Here is a 21627-nt window from a genome sequence, read left to right as displayed (position 1 = left end):
ATGTCCAAGATAATGTATCTCTTCCATGAAAAATTTGCTTTTCTTGCCATTCGCATACAGCTTATGGACTCTTAACTCTTGAAATACTGTTTCTAGGTGCTTCTTATGTTCCTCTACTGACTGGGAGAAAACTAGAATATCATCAAAGAAAGTACCTGTGAAATGCCTATACGGTTGAAAGATTCGATCCATCATCCTGTTGAATGTAGCCGGAGCATTAATCAAACCAAAAGGCATGGCCAAATACTCATATAATCCAAAGGTAGTCCGGAAAGCCGTCTTGTGAATATCCCATGGATGGATCCGTATCTGATGATAGCCACTCTTTAAATCGATCCGGCTGAAAATAGTTGCTCCCTTCAAGCGATACAGAACATCATCAATGCGTGGAATAGGAAACCTGCTCTTAACAGTCATCTTGTTAAGAGCTCGATAATCCACACATCCTGTATGTCCCATCTTTCTTCCCATTCAGTAATACTGGAGAGCAGAATAGGCAAGAACTCGGCCGGCAGATTAGCCCTTTAGACAATAAGCCTTGTACCTGGGCCATGATTTCTTCATTCTGAGCTGCACTCACCCTACAAGGGGGTCTGTTCGGAGGTTCCATTCCTTCAATAAGTTCGATGACGTGATCCTTTGGCCTTTCAGGAGGTAGTTCTCCTGGTAGAGAATCTGAGAAACAATCTTGATGCTGCTCTAAAAACTGAGTTTTGGCTTTATCCTCCACATTTAGGGACTCTTCTGCTGCTCTATCTCTCTCCTTGACAAAAATCAAGTAACGGGAAATAGCAGACTTTACTTCTCTAGCTACTGAAACATGAGATACAATTGGAATAGTTTCCCCACGCCCTTTTGTTACAATTTTATGCTCCTGGTTCTTGTGGGTAAACGACAAAATCCTATCTGGCATATCAACATGTACTCCTCTCCTATGGTGCCAACTAATCCCTAAAACAGCATCATAACCATCTAATGGAGAGAGAAAAATACTCATGGTCCACATAACCTTGGACTTGAATTCTCAACTTTCCAATCAACGGGGTGACTGGAATTGGTGCTCCTTGGAAGATCTGCTTAGCATCAAGGGACATGCCTAACTCTTCTGTTTTAATTCCTAGCCGCAAGGCTAAGTCCTTTGAGTTATCTACATTTCCAAGTATATCCGGTACAGCTCCCACCTTAGGCTTAGGTGCCTCCTGTGGTCTTTTCTACTCCTTGAAACCCGAAGGTCTCTGGAGACACTGGGTAGACCTATGCCCTTCCTTGCCACACTTGAAACACTTGCCTTCCTTTCGAAAGGTCTCTATGTGTTCAGGAGTGAACCTTGACTTTCCTTTATAGTCCTTAGGGTTTCCCCTCGGCTTCTGAAACTGGTTCTCTTTCCTGGGAGCTTGCATTGGAGGTATACTTCTCTTGATGGAATCCCCTTCCTTGCTCTTTGTAGCCATAACCGTCTTGATCACATCCTCTTTTGTAATCTCGGCCACCTTAGCAGCGTGCATCAAATCTTGCAACTTTGATTTTCAATCAATACTTACAGATGCGCGAATACTAGGGATCAACCCAGCCTTGTACTTTCGTAGCTGTGTCTTTGTGGAAATTTCTTTGAAAGCTGTAATCTGCAGCCCAAAACTTTGCATTATACGCTTTAACCGTTTTTGTCGGAAGCATTGCTAAACTCTCCCACTTGATATGAACATCTTCATTAAATTCCTTGGGAAGAAACTGCTCATAAAACTTTTTCTTAAACTTTTTCCAAGAAGTGGGGGCATCTCCTGCAACCAATAAGGAATCCCACCAAGCACAAGCGTTGCCAGTGAGATGCAAACTCACGGCCTTGAGCTTGGACTTCTCTTGATAGTTGCCAGTCTGGAAGGCTATGTCAAATTGGCGAATAAACTGGAGTGCCTTCTCACTTTCATCATACGCTCCATCATAAGTAGTAAACTTAATAGATTTGCCCCCTTCTTTAAATTCCCTGCTTCTAGACCGGTGCCTTCGGCGCTTACGCGACTAAGATGAGCGTTCGCGCGAAGATGTAGAACTGCTAGAAGATGTACTGCTAGATGAACTGGGACTAGAGGAAGGAGACCTCTTACCTCGTCTATTTCTTAAATTTTCTCGCCGAGAAGAAGAAGAAGATCTTGAAGATGAGCTTGGGGACTTCCTGCGACAGGAACGTCCCCGGCTTTCCTGTTTCTTGCTGCCCTTGTCTTTGGCACTGGTTGCTGTTGGAGGTGATTTTGCAGGCTCTTTCTTCTCCATATTCCGCTCCAATCTGCGGAAGAGAGGATCTTCTCTTGCTTTGGCAAGATATGCCAAAAGTTCCTGGTATGAGTCTTCGTCCTTGTGTGGGACCTGTTTTGGAAAGTCGGATCCCTTTGCCTTCATACCTTCTAAGTTATCTTTCCCAAAGTGGAAACTCTATCATCACCCTTTATCCTCGAAGCACTGCCCTCGGACGGAGAAGAATCGGCCATAAGGAAGTTGGTGTGATTCGTTCAAGACTTGGTATATAACGTGTGAATTGAGGGTTTAAACCCCAAATTTCCTAAGCATTGGAGGTGCGAGGGTAGCACAAGCACTATTTGGGAGCCGGTTAGGAACACCTCCTAATGCCAAGCTTCCAAGCACTCTTATAAGGTTAACACAAGTGCTATTTTTGCTTGTAGGGAGAGTTGGAAAGAATAGGAAGATGCCTTGGCACCCTACGAGCCCAAGACCTTTTTTTGTAAAGAGAGGGAGAGTGCTAAAAGGAAAAGGGTTGGCCCTCCCTTCAAAAGGTGATATGTATAAAGGGCCAATGTGTTGACTTTGGTCTTCATTGTTGTTTGCACAAGTTTGAATACAAGCTCCCTCCTCTTCCAACATATGTTTTGGGTGTTCCCTTGTTTCCATTGTAGTGCCCTTGTGTTTGCCACTCCATCCCTCTTCACTCTCCTCTTCCCTCGTACTTCTCCCTCCTTTCTCCCCTCTCCCCCTTCCCTCTTTCTCACATGGAAACACATTGCAACAATCTGGAGGCCACTTTAGTGGCACTTGTGAATGGCTCGTGCCTTGCATTGCTCTCACAAGGTGTAGCTTGGAGTGGAGGCTCCATCGACATCTCTTCAACATCCCCACAACACGTGAGTCACCGCCGAGACCCACACATCTTGTTATAGCTAAAAGTGCATGATCAGATGATTCTTTGCTGCATGCTAGAATGTGAAATTTCGTTTGGATATATTGCGTTAAAATTGTCCTCAATTTGAACCTTGAGGGCATAAGGGAAGCCACTTTCCATCATGCTTACAAGACAATTTGCCAAGCCTTTTATCTTTGTATTGATTCAAGGTTGCTTCAATAAGCTGAAAATCAGCCCCTACATAAGCAAAGAAACTACAAATCAGCATGTGCATAAGCAAACACTGTTGAACCACAACATAAAATACTAAGTAGAATTTATCTTGTGCATGAGTTAATATGAAGAAAATAGTTTTGTAGCCTTAGGCAAAGAGGTATTTGCTTACCTTCATGAGTGATGTTGAAATTATTCATCTCCTCAATAGCTCGAAGAATTGTTAGTGTATATATTCAATTATCTTGTGATTCCTTTGTACTATTTTCATTAGTAAGATGTGTTTCAACCTTTGCCCCTCGATTAGCTAGATATCTCTTTTGATGTGCTTGGCTATCTAGGATGTGAAATATCATGAAGTTAGACAAGCATGAGTATGGTGATTGTTTACTACCAATGATCCCAGTTCCATTAGAGCATCCAAATTCATGACACCAAACACGAATTAAAGGATTATCATTTGACATCTTTTGTAATGAGCTCAAACTTGTCATCTCTTGGTGGTTGCCACTCCCTCAACTTTTTGCAAACCTTCTCACATTGATCCTCCCAAGTTTGAAGGGATTATTTTGAAACCAAAATCTCTTAGGCATGCTATTGCCATACACTTGCCCACCATCACCTTCAAGATTATGCTTCCTATGGTCACCTTCTTCACTTACATTCACATGAGTAGCTTGAATGGCTTCATCTAAGCTTCTACACACACGCTTTGAAGGTTGACTCTCATCAACCATTTGTAATACTCTCTTTATGCCAATGCACTTGTTCTCAACTTGCCAACTCTCTTCTTGAGTTTGGTTTAGAGTGCAAAGCTCATCATCATCATCATCATCATCATCATCATCATCATCAATAACAAATTGGAAAGCATCACTAATAATGCCATCTTGCATAATCTCTTTGCATATTACACTATAAGTACAATCCCCCATGACTCTAACATAACCCAATAGCTTCTTATCACAAGACGCATGATCAATCAACTTTATGTGAGCCTTTGATGCCATAGGTAGCCAATCCTATACATTAAAAAATCATCAAAAGATCATGAGTGATCATTCAACATCTTAATCAAACAAATGTGGTGTTATCCAATAACTAATAGCTTATAGTAAATGCTAAAGGATAAGTACATTAAAAATTATTTCAAATAAATAAAATATTAAATAGGTGACATAAGATCTAAACAAGGCTCTACCATTGTCACATTGATCTACAAAGCAATGGAATGGGAGTGGAGTGCCAAGGAGCAAACAACAAGCTAAAGCAAACAAAAAATTTCTCAAATGGATAATGAGGAAATACAAAGGGATGGACTATATGGCCCCCAACGCAACCATATGGTTGACCAATGAAGTGCGCACTATTTTGCCCAAGCTCTGTGTTCAATCTACCTTGGTATTCAAGCTTTAGTTTTGCATAGAAAGCCCTCTCAAACTCTTCTCCAGTTGTGTGAATTAATTAACGGGCAAAATCTCAAACAACCTAGCAATCACATGAGCAGAAGCAAGGAGAATGAGCTTTGGTGCTGGCCGATTCCAATATCGTTATGTTTCTCTTGCTGAGGATTGTCTGCCCGGCGATGGGAGCCAACGCCGATTGTAACAGTAAACTCCACGTAATTCTGCACTTGGTGATGAGCAGCCGCGCATTGTATCAAATTTTGCCGCGCGCTAGCCTTCTCACGCTTTCTCCATAGAATCCCAAGCGCAGACAGTGAAGAAAACAATGATCTTGCCAGACTGATCATACTGTGAAAGGAGTTTGTGTCAGGTCTAGCAAGAGGGAGTACCCTCACCCTCATAATTGGAGTCACAGGTATAGCTATCACCAGTATAGAGGTTGATGATTCCTCAGGAGTCCATGTGGATAGTCATGCAGTTCCCTTTGCAGCTCCCCTTCCTCAGTTCTTGAGGGAGGCATCGGTTGCAGTACCAGTCAGTAGAGAGGTTGATGAGGCCTTCCCATTATTGTGTCCTTCACTCCGAGAGGTTAGTCACACAGTGTCCTCTCCATCAGATTGCGAGTGACTAGTGTCTACACTGGCAGCTTTCTTGGTGATGACAGCAGTTCGGTGGATTCATCAAAGGTGTGCTCATCGACCTCGGTGGTGTAGGTGGTACTGCAAGACGGGAGTGGTGTAGGTGGAGGTACGTGTGATCTGCTCTAGGAGGAGGTGGCGCAGAGAAAGTTTTGCAACTCCAAATCTTTATTATTTAAAGACAAATGCAGATTGGAGCTCGTGGGACTTTAGGTGCATGCTGCATTCATCACCGGGAACAATGATGCAGTTGTTGCAGGTGTAAAAGCTGATTTGTCCAGATCCAGATGATTTGAGATTATTGATCATGAGTTGAGGCATTATTGTTTGTTCGTTGAAGTTTGTTGGCTTCATGACAAGCATAGGTGAAATAGTTTAAGGAACTATTAAAGAGGTTTAACATGTGGAACTTTAAGCCTCTGAAAACTCTAGTGGATGGTACTGATAAGCTGACATCTTGGGACAGCTACACTCTGAAGTACGCAGCTTGTGTGGAGTCTTGTGAACTACTACATTGGATATCCGTAAGTCAATTTATGCAGCAGCAAGGGATTTACATTGGAGAGCAGCATTAAAAATATTGAGGTAACTTATGGGTACCATGCATCTGGGTATGGTTTATGTCAGTTGTGAAAAGCTAGATCTTTTTGGGTTTATTGATGCAGACTGGGTAGATTCAGTCAATGAAATATATCTGTGTATGGTTCATGTTCTTGCTTGGGTAAAATGTAGTGACATGGAGTTGTAAAAACCAACAGATCATTTCGTTAAGCAACCAGCATTGTAGAGTGTGAAGGGGCTTCTATCGCAAGAAATGCAACAAAGGGAAAGACTAAAGTACAACTGAGTTTTCTGAAACGAAGGCTGTATTTGTTTGGCCAAAAACCCTCAGGCTAGGACAAAGCACATTGAAGTGCAATTTCATTTTTAGAGAAAAGGTGGAGGTGGCAGCACAGGGTTGATCTCATTTTTGCACCACAAATCAGCAGCTAGCTGATGTCTTTAGGAAGCCAATGGGTGGCATGAAGTTTTCAGGGACATGGGGGTGCTGCAAGATATAAATATTGAACATGGATGCACCCAGTTTTTTGTACAACTGTTGCCATTATTTTACCAACCAGTGCTCATTTTTAAATTCTGACATCAATTAAGCTTTGCTAGGACAGCTTGTGTGTACAATGTAACATTTTTTATTAAAGCTTGCCATGTGGCATCACCAAATCATCTCATAATCTTTTTGAGTGGTGAATCATTATCTTTTCGGGTAAAATTTGTGGGGACATTTCACTATTTATCAATCTTTTTTCATCTCCCTATCCCCTGGTCCAATATTCTTCTTAAAACCAGCTTGCCCTTGCATTTGAAGAATGAAGGGGCGTAGTGCAAAAGAGCAAGTACAGGAGTCGAGGGAGATAAGCCGTCACGTCAACTAGATTGATATAAAATGAAAAGTACATAGTACTTGAAGGTAGACCCTAGGACTAAGTGTCCTAGGTGTCACATAGGACTAAATGTCCTATGTGGCATAAAGGGCACAAAAACACTAAGTGCCTATAACTATGCCTACAAGGCACATACCATGGCCCATAGGGCATCCCTCCATGGTATGGGCTGAAGTATTCTGGAAATGTCTCAGAATACTCGGTATTTTCTGGTCATGGTGGCTCATGTTCATCCAAAAGGATATAGCCACCTATGAATGTACAAGGTATGTCAGATCATGTAGCAAAGGGAACCAGTGTAAAGCCTATCTGAAGACTTCGAACTTTGGACGAGGAAGTGCCTTTGTAAACATATCTGCTATGTTGTCCTCTGTGGGAAGGTAGGACAACTCTATGTCTCCTGTTGATAACCGCTCTTGAACATAATGATAGTGAACTTCAATGTGCTTGGTACGCGCATGAAACACTGGGATTACGTGGAATGGCCAAAGCACTCTGGCTGTCAGTGTAGACCATAGTGGAGGATGTCTGGCGAATACCAAGATCTGTAAGTAACTGTCGAAGCCAGACACTCTCTACTATAGCAGTGAAGGCTGCCCTGTACTCAGCCTCACAGCTAGATGTGGCAACTGTTGGTTGCTTCTTGCTGAGCCAAGAGATACATGAACTGCCAAGCAAAAAACAATTGCTGGTATATGACACTCTGGTGTCAGTACAACCTGCCCAGTCACTATCCGTGTAAGCATGCATGGTAAGTGAACCCTAATCACCATAGAAGAGGGCTAAATCAGGATAGGCAGGCAGTGAAGAGGTGTTGGAGGGCCTGCAGGAGGCTCATGTTGCTGGTCAAAGTCCCCCTCTGAGGAAGGAAGAGGTAACCAAGAGTCAAAGGCATCAATCATGTCATCTTCTGGCTTAGCTTTGCAGTGCACAAGAGGAGAAGCCGAATGTTCAGCAAAGATTACGTCTCTACTGACAATACTCTTCCCAGTATTTGGTTGGTATAACCTATACCCTCTGCTCTCTTGGCTGTAACCAATAAATATGCATTTGATTGCCTTGTCATCAAGCTTATGTCTCAGCTGAGATGGTACATGAACATATGCAAGAGACCCAAAAACTCTCATGTGTGAAAGTGAAGGCTTCCTGCCTTTCCATGCTTCATAAGGTGTAACAGTCTTCAATGCCCTTGTAGGTGATCTATTCAGCACATAGTTGGCACACATCACATCATGATTGTTGCCAGCCATTGCAAATGGGATACCCTGAAAAGAAGAGACTTGTAAACACAAAAGCCTCAAGGCTATCACTGCAAAGAGCTGGCTGTCCAAAAATGACAGCAAATGTCTGCAAGTAAATGTTCTGCAAATTTCCAGCCCAAATCAAGGGGCAAATGGAAATTTCATCCAAATGTGACTGTGTCAGGCAATGTTCACTGCAAAAAACAGCAAATTTGGCAAAAGCCTCAGATTTAATGAGGGCAAATAGGCCAAAAAGAGGGCAAATACAGAAAAGCCCCAAATTTCGCTGAGATTTTTGCAAATGTGAGCCAATGTCTTGCAAATGTGACTCAATGTTCTGCAATCTGACCCAATGTAGTGCAATCTAAACAAGGAATTGCAGACCAAATCCCAAAACTCCAATATTCTTGCAAGAAATTGCAATTAAAGGAGGTGAAAAGAACTGAAAGCCCCAAATTTGCCAATGTCTTGTACGGAATATCACTGTACGGCATACCACTATAGGAGCGGGTATCTTGTACGGAAGAGCTGTTGTGCAAGTACAGCCGTACAACGTAGGTACGGCATAGGTACCTTTGTACGGCGCAGGTACAGTGCAGTAACTATTGTACAGACCAGGTACTTTGCAGATACACTTGTACAGAAATAGGTACAATGCATGGGCGTAGGTACATCGTACGGAGCAGGTACTACGCAGGTACGTACGGATAAAACGGGCAATTGGTAGAAGACGTACGGGATTTGATGCGGGATCTGTACGTATCTGTACGAACGTCCGTACTGTCGTACGGACTGTACGGAAGGAGGCGCAGGGAGCAATGAAGGTCCGGGGACAGGAAGCATGTCCAACTTGCTAGGCTCTAATACATAACCCTAACCCTAATGGGTTCACATGTATTTCTTCATGTTCATGTTCAATACAACTTAGTGTATAGGTAGCTATATCGTGTGCACTTCTCTCTCTCTCCCTCTCACTTCCGCTATCGTCATCAAGATGATGAAAGGACAAAGAGAGATCAATCGAGGTCGCAACTTGTAGAAATAGTGACCAGTCACCCACCGATTTTCCAAGCCCATGCAACGTATTCTATTGAAGCTTATTGGCCAGTCGACACACTGCCATGCACCACCAAGTTTTGCATGCCTTGAAGCCACGTGAAATACCTCGACTCTTCCTTTGCTCCATGAGGCAAACCTGAGGCAAATAAGCTAACCCATTTTCTGAGATCTCCATCAAGGATGCTTTTAGCTAAGGTACCACATACTATGATCATGAGGCTTCTCCAACAAAGGGTGAGGGAAGGAGAATGAGGACAAGGGAGAAGTGGAAGGCGAGGAGGAGGAGGGGGGGGGTGAGGTCATGCTAGTACATGTTCATGGTGTAAAGGAGAATGCTAGTACATGTTGGTAGGCGAAGGCACCACGAATAGGAAGGCGATCAATCTTCATTCAGAGATATTGATACATGTGCTTGAGTTTCCATCCCTACACAATGTCATTGATAGCATAAGTGTATACCAAGGGCCTCTACACAAAATGTAGGTCATAATAGAAAGTGATAACATGGTCTCTATGTAGAGTGTAGATCACAACACAAAGTGCATGACAAAGTCTCTACAGAAAGTGTAGGTCACAATGCAAAGTGTATGACATGGTCTCCAAAGAGTGTACGTCACGACACATCATGTGCGAAATGTCTGAAATCGTGGGGTTTTTCCTCTCTCTGCACTTAGTATTTCTTTCTATAGATCATGACTTTGCAAGTATGTATAGATCTTTTCTAGAGAGTGTTTTTCACCATTCCTATCTTATTAGATCTGAATGCTATTTTTGAGACACATCTAAAGTCTTGGATCCAACCAAGTATGGATTTTGTACTACAGCCATTAGGGTAAAAAATAAGGAGGGAACACGATTATGACAATGTAAGTCAATGGGTGAATCTTTCCCCATATAGAGTTATAATTAGTCCTGCTACCACTTTTAGGGCAAATTTATCACATTTAGGCTCTAAACATTATCCCATCTTTATTTTTGGGCTAATTTATCAAATTTAAAGCTCTAAATATTAGCCCAACCAACTTGGGAAAGCCTCTAATTTAGCCCTTGGCTAAAATTCGCCCCTACTTTTTTCCCTGGCAGCCATAAGTACATGCTAGAACACTGAAGTTCACCATGTTGCTCTATGTCCAATCTTGGTATTGTCTAGTACATTGGGTAGTACTACACTGATGCATAAATGCTCTCGTTCTAAATAATTTTCTCCTAACATAACTTTCGTTTTGGTAAAGAAGGGGCGTTGTGCAAAAGAGCAAGTACAGGAGTCGAGGGAGATAAGCCATCACGTCAACTAGATTGATATAAAATGAAAAGTACATAGTACTTGAAGGTAGACCCTAGGACTAAGTGTCCTAGGTGTCACATAGGACTAAATGTCCTATGTGGCATAAAGGGCACCCTACAAAGAAGCTGGCTCTCGCCTGTCTCGCTTATGAAGTTATTTAGAACAGCTCCATGGTGTTTCAATACCAAATGGCTGATCATAATTCTGGGATAGGTGCAGGTTCATATGTGGACCTTGTTTCCGTGTTTTGAAGCTGATGAGTGGTTAGTGTGACTGTCTTGCTGCCAATCTATTCTGTGTGGCAGTTGGAATTTGGAGACACAATTTTAACTTATGATTTGTAGAAAGTGGCGACTGAACGTTGCAAGATGAAGTACTAATGCTTAATATAATCTGATCTTCTTACTATTCCTGAAAATTTCTTTTGCAAAATAAGATAACACAGCCTACTGTGCCTTTGAAAAAAAAGGGGTTACTGAAACTTCCTTGTAGGTGACAATCTCATCTCTGAAATAAAAGTCCCTCAAAATATCAGTAGCTAGTATTGAAAGTTAGCATAAACTATGGATTGTGCAAAGCACTTATGTTGGATCTCCTGTCCAATGATCCTTTACTGGATGCTTCATATAATTGTTTTTATATGCTGAAATGCAGATGGAGCCTCTCGAAAGGGTGGTCCAGGAAGAGAACTTGATTCGGAAGTCAATTGCAGGCGGTGCTGATATAGAGCAATTGGAAGAACCATCGTCAGATCCAATTGAGAATATTGTTCCAGGCCGCAGATTTCCAATAACATTGGCTGGAAGGGGCCTTTCTCGTTCTAGCTATTCAGCTGTAGTTTTAGATGCACTAAAAGGGGATGGACCTTTTCAGTACAAATGTGCTGTTTTCTTAGTTCCAAAGGTACAGGTTTTCCAGATTTTGTTTGTACTTCACCCTTTGTTTTGTTGTATAAGTGAATTTGATGCTATTTCTCAATGCTACCTTTGCAGGGACGAACACATGAGTGGCTTTTTTCTTCGGAAGAAGGGCAGTGGCAGGTTGTAGAAAGTGCGAAAGCAGGTCGGCTTATCATGGTAGAATGGCAGACTGGCTGCTGCTTAAGCTTTCCCTTTTTAATGTAAGGGCAGGTTCAACCAGACTTCTCCATTTATTGAAGGTTCAAATCATATGTGCAGGTTTTTTTGGACATTGACTTCTATTCTGGGAGCATGGAGGACATTCAGGTGATACTTCCACCATGTTCACTGCATACAAAGAATAAAAGAGCTTTTTTTAGCTTTAAACAAAAGAACTCTAGTTGCGGATGAAGGCAACGCCCACCATCTCTCTCTCTCTCTCTCTCTCCCCCCCCCCCCGCCCGCCCCGTTTCCCCTTGTGGCTTACATTGGTTGTAACTCTTTCCTTTGGGATCTGTCTCTAATGTGTTCGGAGAAGTGACTTCCTTTTACAGGACAGCATATTAAAATGAAATTTGTAATGTGTTCTTTTGGGTCTCATTGGCTACACTGATCGTTAGGGTTCCCATAGCCAGGCAAAGCATGCTTTCACTAAACAGATGGCAAAGTCTCTGACATCCAAAGTTTTCTTTCTAGACAAATCTGACATAATCTCCATGACAGCATGACACCTCTTTGACACTTGCATTAAAATTCAATCTACTTGTATTATGACTGTAACTCCAAGAATTTGGAAAAATCCAATCAAACACATCTATATTGGGGTCTTTGTATTACACTTATTTGAGAAGGTTGACCTGCATTTATTCCCTTGAGTCACACCAACTAGCATGAGGTCTATGTAGAAGAGGCTATGAGAAATATTACGAGGAGGTTGCACCTTTTTTCTGGGCTGACCTTTTTTTTATTTTTATGTCTTCAGGATGATCTTTCACCACTTGTAAAGGGTCTGCTACCACTCAATTGTAAGGATGGTGTGAGCATCCCGTGAGTTAAATGCCATCCTATATGAATTTTCATTTCACATATTTTATTATCAGTGCTTAACTTAAATTATCTCATCTCGGTCCTCTTAGTTTGGTGTTTAAAGAACTGCAAACAAGTTTGGCATATTGTTGATGGCATCCTAGGAAATGGAAGAATTCCGGATTCTTTTGCTGTGAAGCATACTGGATTTATATACTCATAGCAGTCTGGTGACGTCCTTCCAGGTACTTGATGTCTAGCGATGGTGTTGCAAAGAGAACAATTTTGGAGGAGGTGTGAAAAGAACTATGCTCAAGTCTTTAAAATCACTCCAGAAACTCTGCATTTCTTATGTTGTTTGCCGTGCAGGTAGAATCTCCTTTGACAGGTGCCATGCTTGTGGAGAATGTTGTACTTTCTGAAGAAAACACAAGTAATGATCACTCAGGTGTTCGACAAGAATATTACCGCAGACTTGTTTTTCGGAGGAATCCGAATATGATCCAGTCAGAGGCATTACTTATTAAAGTTCCAGCCAAAAGCCAAGAAAAAATCAAAATGGGAGGCAGGGGGCATAAGTCAACAAAAAAGAAGAATCGTAACGACAAGGATTCGCTTTCTGGTAGCTGTAGAATTCTAAGATACTTCTTAACATTAAATGTACCGCTGGTCAAGTGCATGTTAGTTGCATTCTTTTTGTTGTGGAGGTTCACACGTTATCAAGCTGTAAATGGGAGATTCTGCTCGATCTCAGATGTATCTTACATTTATCAATGCTTCCCTTTTGACTTTTATGCATGCAATTGTTGAGGCATCTGTTGGCAGGCAACAATTTTCCTCACGTCTTTAAAAAAAAATATAAATTGCAAGCTACTATGACTGGATATCCTCATTGTTTCATTTTCCTGCACCATGATAATTTGATGATTCCTTTGATGCTTTCTATCCAATCCACCTACAGCTCGTTTTCTCTTCCTCTACAATCAGTAAATTTATGTTCCTGGTATGCATACAGGTGATGATTTGCAAGTGGATCATAGCTTTCTGGCAAGTCCCTACCATGCTGGAATGATAGCGGGAATCTCATTGATCGCATCAAATTTGGAAGATTGGGTTTCTTCTCAACAATTGGTACTTTGGACATGACCCAACCCCCCCACCGTTTTCTTTTTTCTTTGTTTTGTCATGTCTGAGGGTTCCTCAGCAAGGAAGCTCACCTTTCCCAGGCAACTTAATACAATTCTTGTAGGTGAGAGTGGCGGTAGTTGGGCTTGGAGCTGGACTTCTTCCTATGTTCCTACATAAACACTTGCCGTTTGGAAAAATAGAGGTAGATATGCATTTCCCAATCGCAGATACTCTCCACTTGTATTTTTTAATACATACGCTTTCTGGCAGTGTAAGAAAGTTTGTTGGAATTCAACTTGTTGACAAGCAGGTGATGGAGTTAGATCCTATTGTTGGTGAGCTTGCTAGACGCCATTTTGGTTTCATGGAAGATGAGCGCATGCAGGTGAGTGAAAAACTGAAACTGGGCTGGCAATGATGACCTTGGGTATGAAAAAATATTGCTTCTTTCAATTTATTGTAAAGGTAGTGCATTGAACTCGCAGCTCTTGCAAGATCAGAGTATCATAACCACAAAAATATGTGTCCAGTACCTTCCTAATGCTGGTGCACCATCTGTAAGGATATTGACTGAATTTTTTTGGACCACATGAGGTTCTTCAAGGAGTGCTTTACCTTGGTGATTTCTATCTTATCTATCAAAATAATCAACTTTTGCTTCAAAATATTTAGTGTGTGGTAGGTTATCACACAGGAGTACCTTATCTTTCTAGGCAAATTTAGGTTTGATTAAGATTGGAAAGGAAACCAATACAATAACAGATATCCATGGGCGAGCTGCTTCCTAAGTTTTCTGGCTCACTGCATATACACTCACATAATACCTTGATCTGTGAAAACGAAAAAAATTCCTTGAAGGCCAAGTCTTATAAGAGCGCTCACAACACCCATATGTCCTTCGGGTCCCGTTCCACATGGAGCACAGATAAGCTTTGTCAAGTGAAATGCGCACTTGGGAGCATGGATGTTTTTACCGAAGCTATATGTACATATTAGTATAAAATCCTAGCAAGAGTTTATTGAGCTAATGTTAATAGTTTCACAATATTGATAGAACATAGTACGCTTCTATATATTTTCTTTTGAATTTTGAAGTAAAAGATGTAAATCCTCGCGAAACTTCACATTTTTTTGCACAAAAGTTTCAAACCTTAGTGAATGTTTCAAAAAATTATTTTCATTAGGGCATACAAAATTTCGACACCAATATAAAAGTTTCGCTTCTTAACAAAACTAACATGAAAAAATCATCCATGTGTGGGAGGCTACTGGTCAAATCTGTTCTTTGCTTATCACATGAGATGAAACCAAATGTTCTACCAATGTCCTCTAGACCCAACTGGATCTGTTGGACAAACCAGATGAAGCTGATCATACTAATCTCGTGCTGCACCTCTATAGAGTTGCACCACTAATCACAAATTATGAAAATTAGTGAATCACTCCGAGTGCTTGTTTTCTAACTCCGAAGTTTTTAATGATTTCTTTAGCAATTCCAAATCTCCATGATGTAGCTCCTGATGTGCTTGGTAAACGATTCAAAAAGGTGTAGAAAGTCAAAGGCTGCAAAATCTGGATGTCACACTTCATTCTAATGTGTGCATGGTTTCTGTCACAGATGATTTTTATTCTCTACCGATGTTTTTGTGCATAGCTTGCAGTATTCTCTTCTCTGCTAGTGGCGAGCTTCAACTTCTAGAGCATGAGAAACTCATTCTATCTTGAAGGTAGCTTTGTTCTACAGAAGCAATTAGGGTTAAACTCGCTTCTTTGGTTCAGCCCATATTTAATTTATCATGCTCTGTTGCACTGGCCCCTTAATTGCTAGTCATTCCCTTTTCTTTATCCCGTCACAGGAATGCAACATGCAATCATTAGTTGATGTTTGAAAGCCTCCTAGGCAGTTCTTGTAGTTGTCTCATCATCTCATATGCTCCAACCAACCATCGTCCCTTCAGAGTACTCTCTGGGTGAACGATGTCTATTAGCATAAAATCTATCCCGATCTTGGGCACTTCTAATAGACTCCTTGGCAAACTACAACATCTCCTGCATGTCTTGCAAAAATGTCCTTGTAGCATCATTATGAATTCCCTTGAACCCAATCATAACTGGTGACTTAGGTTGAAACCTATACATAAGCATAAAAGGACTGTAGCTTGTACTTGAATGCTTTACACTGTTATAAGCAAATTCTATCTTAGGGAGATAATCTTCTCATGAAGACCGTCTCTTAGAAACATATGCCCGAAGCATATCTTCAACCAATTGGTTAACCTTCTCTGTGCTGCCATCGGATTGTGCATGATTTGAGGAACTCATACTTAGAGCAGTTTCCAACTTCTCAAAAACAAGTGTCCAAAAATTACTTGTAAACTTAGAGTCCCTGCACTGACTATGTCGGAAGGCAAACCATATAGCTTAAACAATCGGTCCACAAACTCGTGAGCTAACTGAATAGCTGATATGGTCGATTCTAGTAGGTAAGAATCTAGTCATCTTTGTCAGATGGTCAACTATGACCCAAATGGAGTATTGACCCTTGCGCATTCTAAGGCAAACCGGTAATAAAGTCCTTGGAAATACTTTCCCATTTATTACCAGGGATTAATAAGTCCGCGCTTCTAAGGCGTTCTGCCTTAGTAACCTGACAAACTCCGCAACCTACCACATAGCCTCAATAAATGCACGCATCTTAGGCCAATAAAAGGTATGTTTCACAAGAGACAGAGTCCAATGTATACTTGGATGACTGGCACTAGGAGCATCATGACACTCCTAGAGAATCTTGGATCGAAGATCCGAAACATCTGGCACACAGATCTTTCCATTTCGTAACAGCAAGCCGTTCCTAATCATCCGCTGACCTCCTGCCGCCTCTACCATAGGAGGTGGCACAATCCCTGAGTCTTGTAAACCATGGAACTCCCATCCTGGACCTTCTGCCAATAAGAATTGAAATGACTATCAGTTGCGCAAAGCCCTCTCAAGGATTGAAATAGGTCTGAGGATATTTTCGTAAATAACATAGCATTTACAAACTTGACTCGACTTAATTCATCCACCACACTATTCATGGAACCCTTTCGATAACGTATTTTAAAATCAAAATCTTGTATTAGCTCTGCCCATGTGGCCTTTCTTCTCCTCAATTCTGACCCGTCACACACATACTTGATTGACTGATGATCTATCAATACAAGAAACCTTGAACCATACAAGTAGTGTCTCCAAACCTTTAGAGCATACATAACTGCATACAGTTCTAGTGTGGGCCAACGATATTGAGTGTTGTCTAGCTTTTTACTTTCAAAAGCTAAAGGTTTGTCCTCTTGGAATAAAGCTTCCCCAATCACAAAATCAATTGCATCGGCCTCTAAAACATAAGGCCGGGTAGAATCGGGCAATACAAGAAAAGGGGCTTCCTTGATAGAGTGCTTCAAGGTTTCAAAAGCCTTGTTCAATGCATCATTCCAAGAGATCGGCTGGGTAGACCTGCATCCACGACCTTTCAGTATGTTGGTCAAGGATGTTGTGATGTTAGAATAATCATGCACGGACTTCCGTAGAAAAACCATAAATCCTAGGAAAGAACGAAGTTGCTTGACTATTTGAGGGATGGGCCATTCCAAAACCTTTTGGGTACGATCTAGATCAATGATGATACCCTCGGAAAAAATCTTATGTCCTAAGTAAATGATCTCCTTCATAAACAAGTCACATTTACTCATCTTGGCATAGATTTTGTGTTGTCTTAAAATAACTAAGACAATCCAGAGGTGTCCAATGTGATCTTCTAGCGATTGGCTATATACCAAGATGTCATCTAAGAACACGACAACGAATTTGCCTAAATAATCTTTGAACAAATCGTTCATCATTTGTTGGAAGGTAGCGTTAGCATTGGTAAATCCAAAAGGTAATACGAGAAACTCGTAGCGGCCATACCTAGTACGGAAAGCGGTTCTATCTATTGTAGGGACGATGTGCAAAAGGAGCAAGTATAGAAGTCGTTAGAGATAAGCCGTCACGTCAACTAGATTAGATGAAAAGAAAAGTACATAGTACTTGAAGGTAGACCCTAGGACTAAGTGTCCTAGGTGTCACATAGGACTAAATGTCCTATGTGGTATAAAAGGCACTAAACACTAGAGTTCCTATAACTATGCCTACAAGGCACATACCCTTAGGGCGTCATTAGAACCGGGAGAAGATGACCTACAAACCCTACTCCATGGTATGGGCTGAAGGATTCTGGAAACGTCTCAGAATACCTGGTATTTTCTGGTCATGGTGGCACATGTTCATCCAAAAGGATATAGCCACCTATGAATGTATAAGGTATGTCAGATCATGTAACAGAGGGAACCAAGTGTAAAGCTTATCGGAAGACTTCGAACTTGGGACGAGGAAGTGCCTTTGTAAACATATCTGCTATGTTGTCCTTTGTGGGAAGGTAGGACAACTCTATGTCTCCTGCTGACAACCGCTCTCGAACATAATGATAGTGAACTTCAATGTGCTTGGTACGCGCATGAAACACTGGATTACGTGCAATGGCCAAAGCACTCTGGCTGTCAGTGTAGACCATAGTGGAGGATGTCTGGCGAATACCAAGATCTGTAAGTGGTATGTGACACCCTGGTGTCGGTACAACCCGCCCAGTCACTATCCGTGTAAGCATGCATGGTAAGTGAACCCTGATCACCATAGAAGAGGGCTAAATTTTGAGTGCCTCTTGAGATATCTGAAGACTCTCTTCACTGCCTGCCAATGCTGTGAATTGGGCATGTGTATGAATTTGTTGAGCTGAGATACTACATACTAGTGTGACATAAGTGTGACATAAGTAAATGAGACATCCAACAGCCTGCTGGTAAAGGGTGATATCACATGGTGGGCTCCCATCATGAGCTGAAAATTTGAAGCCAGGGTCCACTGGAGTAGAGATTGGCTTGCAATCCTCAAACTGAAAAAGATCAAGGAGCTGTCCAATATACTTGGACTGTGACATTATGATACCCCCCTCAACATGAGCAAACTGAATGCCCAAATAATAGTGTAGCTGTCCCATGTCTGACATTTCAAAAGCCTGCTGCAAATCAGCCTTGAAAGCTGCAATATGCTGAGTATCTGGGCCCGTGATTAGCATATCATCCACATATAAAATCAGCAGTAAAAAATCAGATCCATCCCACGGACATAAAGAGTGGGCTCTGTGGGGCTATTTTGAAAACCAAGGGATAGTAAGTGTGCATGAATTTTGGCATACCATGCCCTGGGTGCCTGTCTTTATGACACAAAGGCTCTTCATTGCAAGCTGTAGCAAGGAGTGCAAACTCAAGAAAGTGACCATGCATATGTCTATTCCCTGTGTCCGGGCAGCAAAAGGCTGATCTTATTTGCTGTCCCTCAACGTATCAAGAAGCCATCTGGGAACTTACCTTTGCTGTCTACTGACAGCTCTTTCTTCAATCACTGCATCATGAATAGTGGGATCATTTTGTGCTGGAAGAGAAACCTGCAAATCAGCATGGGTTACTGGCTGATCATTGCTTGTTGGAGGGCCTGCAGGAGGCTCATGTTGCTGGTCAAATTCCCCCTCTGAGGAAGGCAAAGGTAACCAAGAGTCAAAGGCATCAATCATGTCAACTTCTGGCTTAGCTTTGCAGTCCACAAGAGGAGAAGCTGAATGTTCAGCAAAGATTACATCTCTACTGACAATAATCTTCCCAGTATTTGGTTGGTATAACCTATACCCTCTGCTCTCCTGGCTGTAACCAATAAATATGCATTTGATTGCCTTGTCATCAAGCTTATGTCTCAGCTGAGATGGTACATGAACATATGCAAGAGGCCCAAAAACTCTCATGTGTGAAAGTGAAGGCTTCCAGCCTTTCCATGCTTCATAAGGTGTAACAGTCTTCAATGCCCTTGTTGGTGATCTATTCAGCACATAGTTGGCACACATCAGTGCATCAAGCCAAAATTTATTGGGCAAGGACTTGGCCTTAAGGATGCATCTGGCCATCTCCATAGTGGACCTGTTCTTCCTTTCAGGAACAGGATTATGTTGAGGAGTGTAAGGAGTAGTGCATGAGTAAACAATGCCCCGTGAAGAAAAAAGTGCGTCAAACTCCTTTGACATATACTCTCCCCCCCTATCTGTGTTGAGGGTGACAAGCTTGCATCCTGATTCATTCTCAACCATATTCAGCCACCTCTGAAAGCATGAGAACACTTCAGATTTGGCTTTTAAAGCATATACCCAGCAATATCTTGTGAAGTCATCAATGAGAGTCATGAAATATTTGTACCCCCCAATGGCATTTGTCCTCATTGGGCCACAGACATCACTGTGCACTAGCTGCAATTTCCTTTGTGAGAGTTTTGGACAATTCTTTTGAAAAGGAAACGGATGCATCTTACCCAAAAGACAACCCTCACACACATGTTTGGAAACTGCGTGAATTTGAGGTACATCATTTGCCATGTCCTGTGAATGTAACTTTGGCTGTCAATCTGAAATAGCAAATGCTTCAATAGAGAGTGCAGCTGAGTGATCATCAAGGTGATAAAGCCCCTTTTTCAAAGTGCGAGTGAGAACTATGGCATTGTCATCACGAAGATCATATACTAGGCGTCTGTATCCATCAAAAATCATTTTGAAACCTGAAGTGGCAATTGCTGGAATTGAAATCAAGTTGACTTCTATTCCAAGCAAAGATCATTAGTCAGAGTGACAGGATGGCTTGAAATGGATGTGAGCTGCACATCTCCAATTCCTTTTACAGCATAGGAGGCATTGTTAGCACATGTGACAGTTCCCCCACGAGGTGCATTAGCTAAGGAATGAAACAACTGTTTGCAAGATGTGACGTGCTTGGAAGTACCACTATCAAAATACCAAGACTGAGCATCATGAGCAGTAAACAATGCATCAACTTGGGAGGGATCAAAGGAGCAATGGACAGCCCATGCCCAATCATCCTGGAGAGCATGTGCATGTGAGGCATCTGCTGGCTCGTGGGATTCAATTGCATGTGAGGCATTAACTGTCAATTTTGCTTTCTTTTTCTTCGAAGCAATGCGCTTCCTGCATTCTGAAATTTCATGCCCAGGCTTGCAACAATAGTTGCATCTTTTCTTCTTTGACTTATCTGCTGTATTTTTAGATGCATTGGAGGTGTATTTTTAGATGCATTGGAGGAATCGCCATTGTTAGGCTCATATTTAGGCTTGCCCATAGGCTTGGAAGCCTTGCCTCTTCGTGTTTGTTGTGAAGCAAATGCATGATCAGGAATAATAGCTTGTCTATTAGCTCGACTTTGCCCTTCCTGCAAAAGCAAAGTGACTAGCTGATCAAAAGAGTAGTGGTCTGGATTACCCATGGCCACTAATCGAAGGGTTGTAGCAAACCCTTGATATGTATCTGGCAGTCCATTCAATTTGGTACTGACAATCTGAGAATTTGGCATCACCTCATCAATATTGGCAAGTTGTTCCATGAGGTCCTTGACCTTTGTCAGGTATGCATCCATAGAGTCACCTTCATTCATACCGACTTCCTGCAATTGCCTTCTTAAATATGCAACATGTGCCTCATTGCGAATCTGATAAAGAGAAGCCAATTTGTCCCAAGCATCCTTTGCTGTCCTGCAAGACCGGATGTGTGGAATAATGATTCTCTTGCATGATAAAGCAATACAGGAATGTGCATTTGCATCTCTTGCATCCCATCTTGATTGTTGTCGAGTTGGAGGAGCAGCAGCAGGGGTGCTAGAGGATAAGACATCAGGAGGAGTACCCTCTGCAGAGGGACCAGTAGTAGGGGCAGCCGCCGTAGCATTGGATGGCCTCAGATCAATCCCAGAAACAATATTCCAAAAATGCTTTGCAACAAGAATATGTTTCATGAGATAAGACCACATCGGATAGTTGGTGCCATCCAACTTATCATCTTCACGAAGAATGCCAAATAGATCATGATTGTTGCCAGCCATTGCAAATGGGATACCTTGAAAAGAAGAGATCTGAAAACACAAGAGCCTCAAGGCTATCACTGCAAAGAGCTCGCTGTCCAAAAAATGATAGCAAATGTTTGCAAGTAAATTGTTATGTAAATTTCCAGTCCAAATCAAAGGGCAAATGCAAATTTGA

General features: G+C 41.8%; 1 protein-coding gene across 1 annotated transcript in view; it reads left to right on the top strand.

Annotated features, from left to right (window-relative positions):
- The window catches only part of LOC147903557 (S-adenosyl-L-methionine-dependent methyltransferases superfamily protein), an 82936-nt gene that overhangs the window by 37776 nt on the left and 23533 nt on the right, over positions 1-21627 (top strand). Inside the window, exons 5-13 of the mRNA XM_087399815.1 lie at positions 11069-11317; positions 11407-11490; positions 11593-11640; positions 12296-12360; positions 12585-12633; positions 12709-12961; positions 13355-13470; positions 13589-13669; positions 13778-13852. Coding sequence (XP_087255941.1) covers positions 11069-11317; positions 11407-11490; positions 11593-11640; positions 12296-12360; positions 12585-12633; positions 12709-12961; positions 13355-13470; positions 13589-13669; positions 13778-13852 — 1020 coding nt within the window. The remainder of the gene's footprint in view (positions 1-11068; positions 11318-11406; positions 11491-11592; positions 11641-12295; positions 12361-12584; positions 12634-12708; positions 12962-13354; positions 13471-13588; positions 13670-13777; positions 13853-21627) is intronic.

This window comes from Dipteris shenzhenensis, chromosome 3 (assembly GCF_047967505.1).
Source record: "Dipteris shenzhenensis isolate YYH24624 ecotype China chromosome 3, Dip_SZ_1.0, whole genome shotgun sequence".
Taxonomy (NCBI): Eukaryota; Viridiplantae; Streptophyta; class Polypodiopsida; order Gleicheniales; family Dipteridaceae; genus Dipteris; species Dipteris shenzhenensis.
The sequence above is the reverse complement of the archived record's forward strand: the minus strand, read 5'-3'. Positions and strand labels throughout refer to the sequence as shown.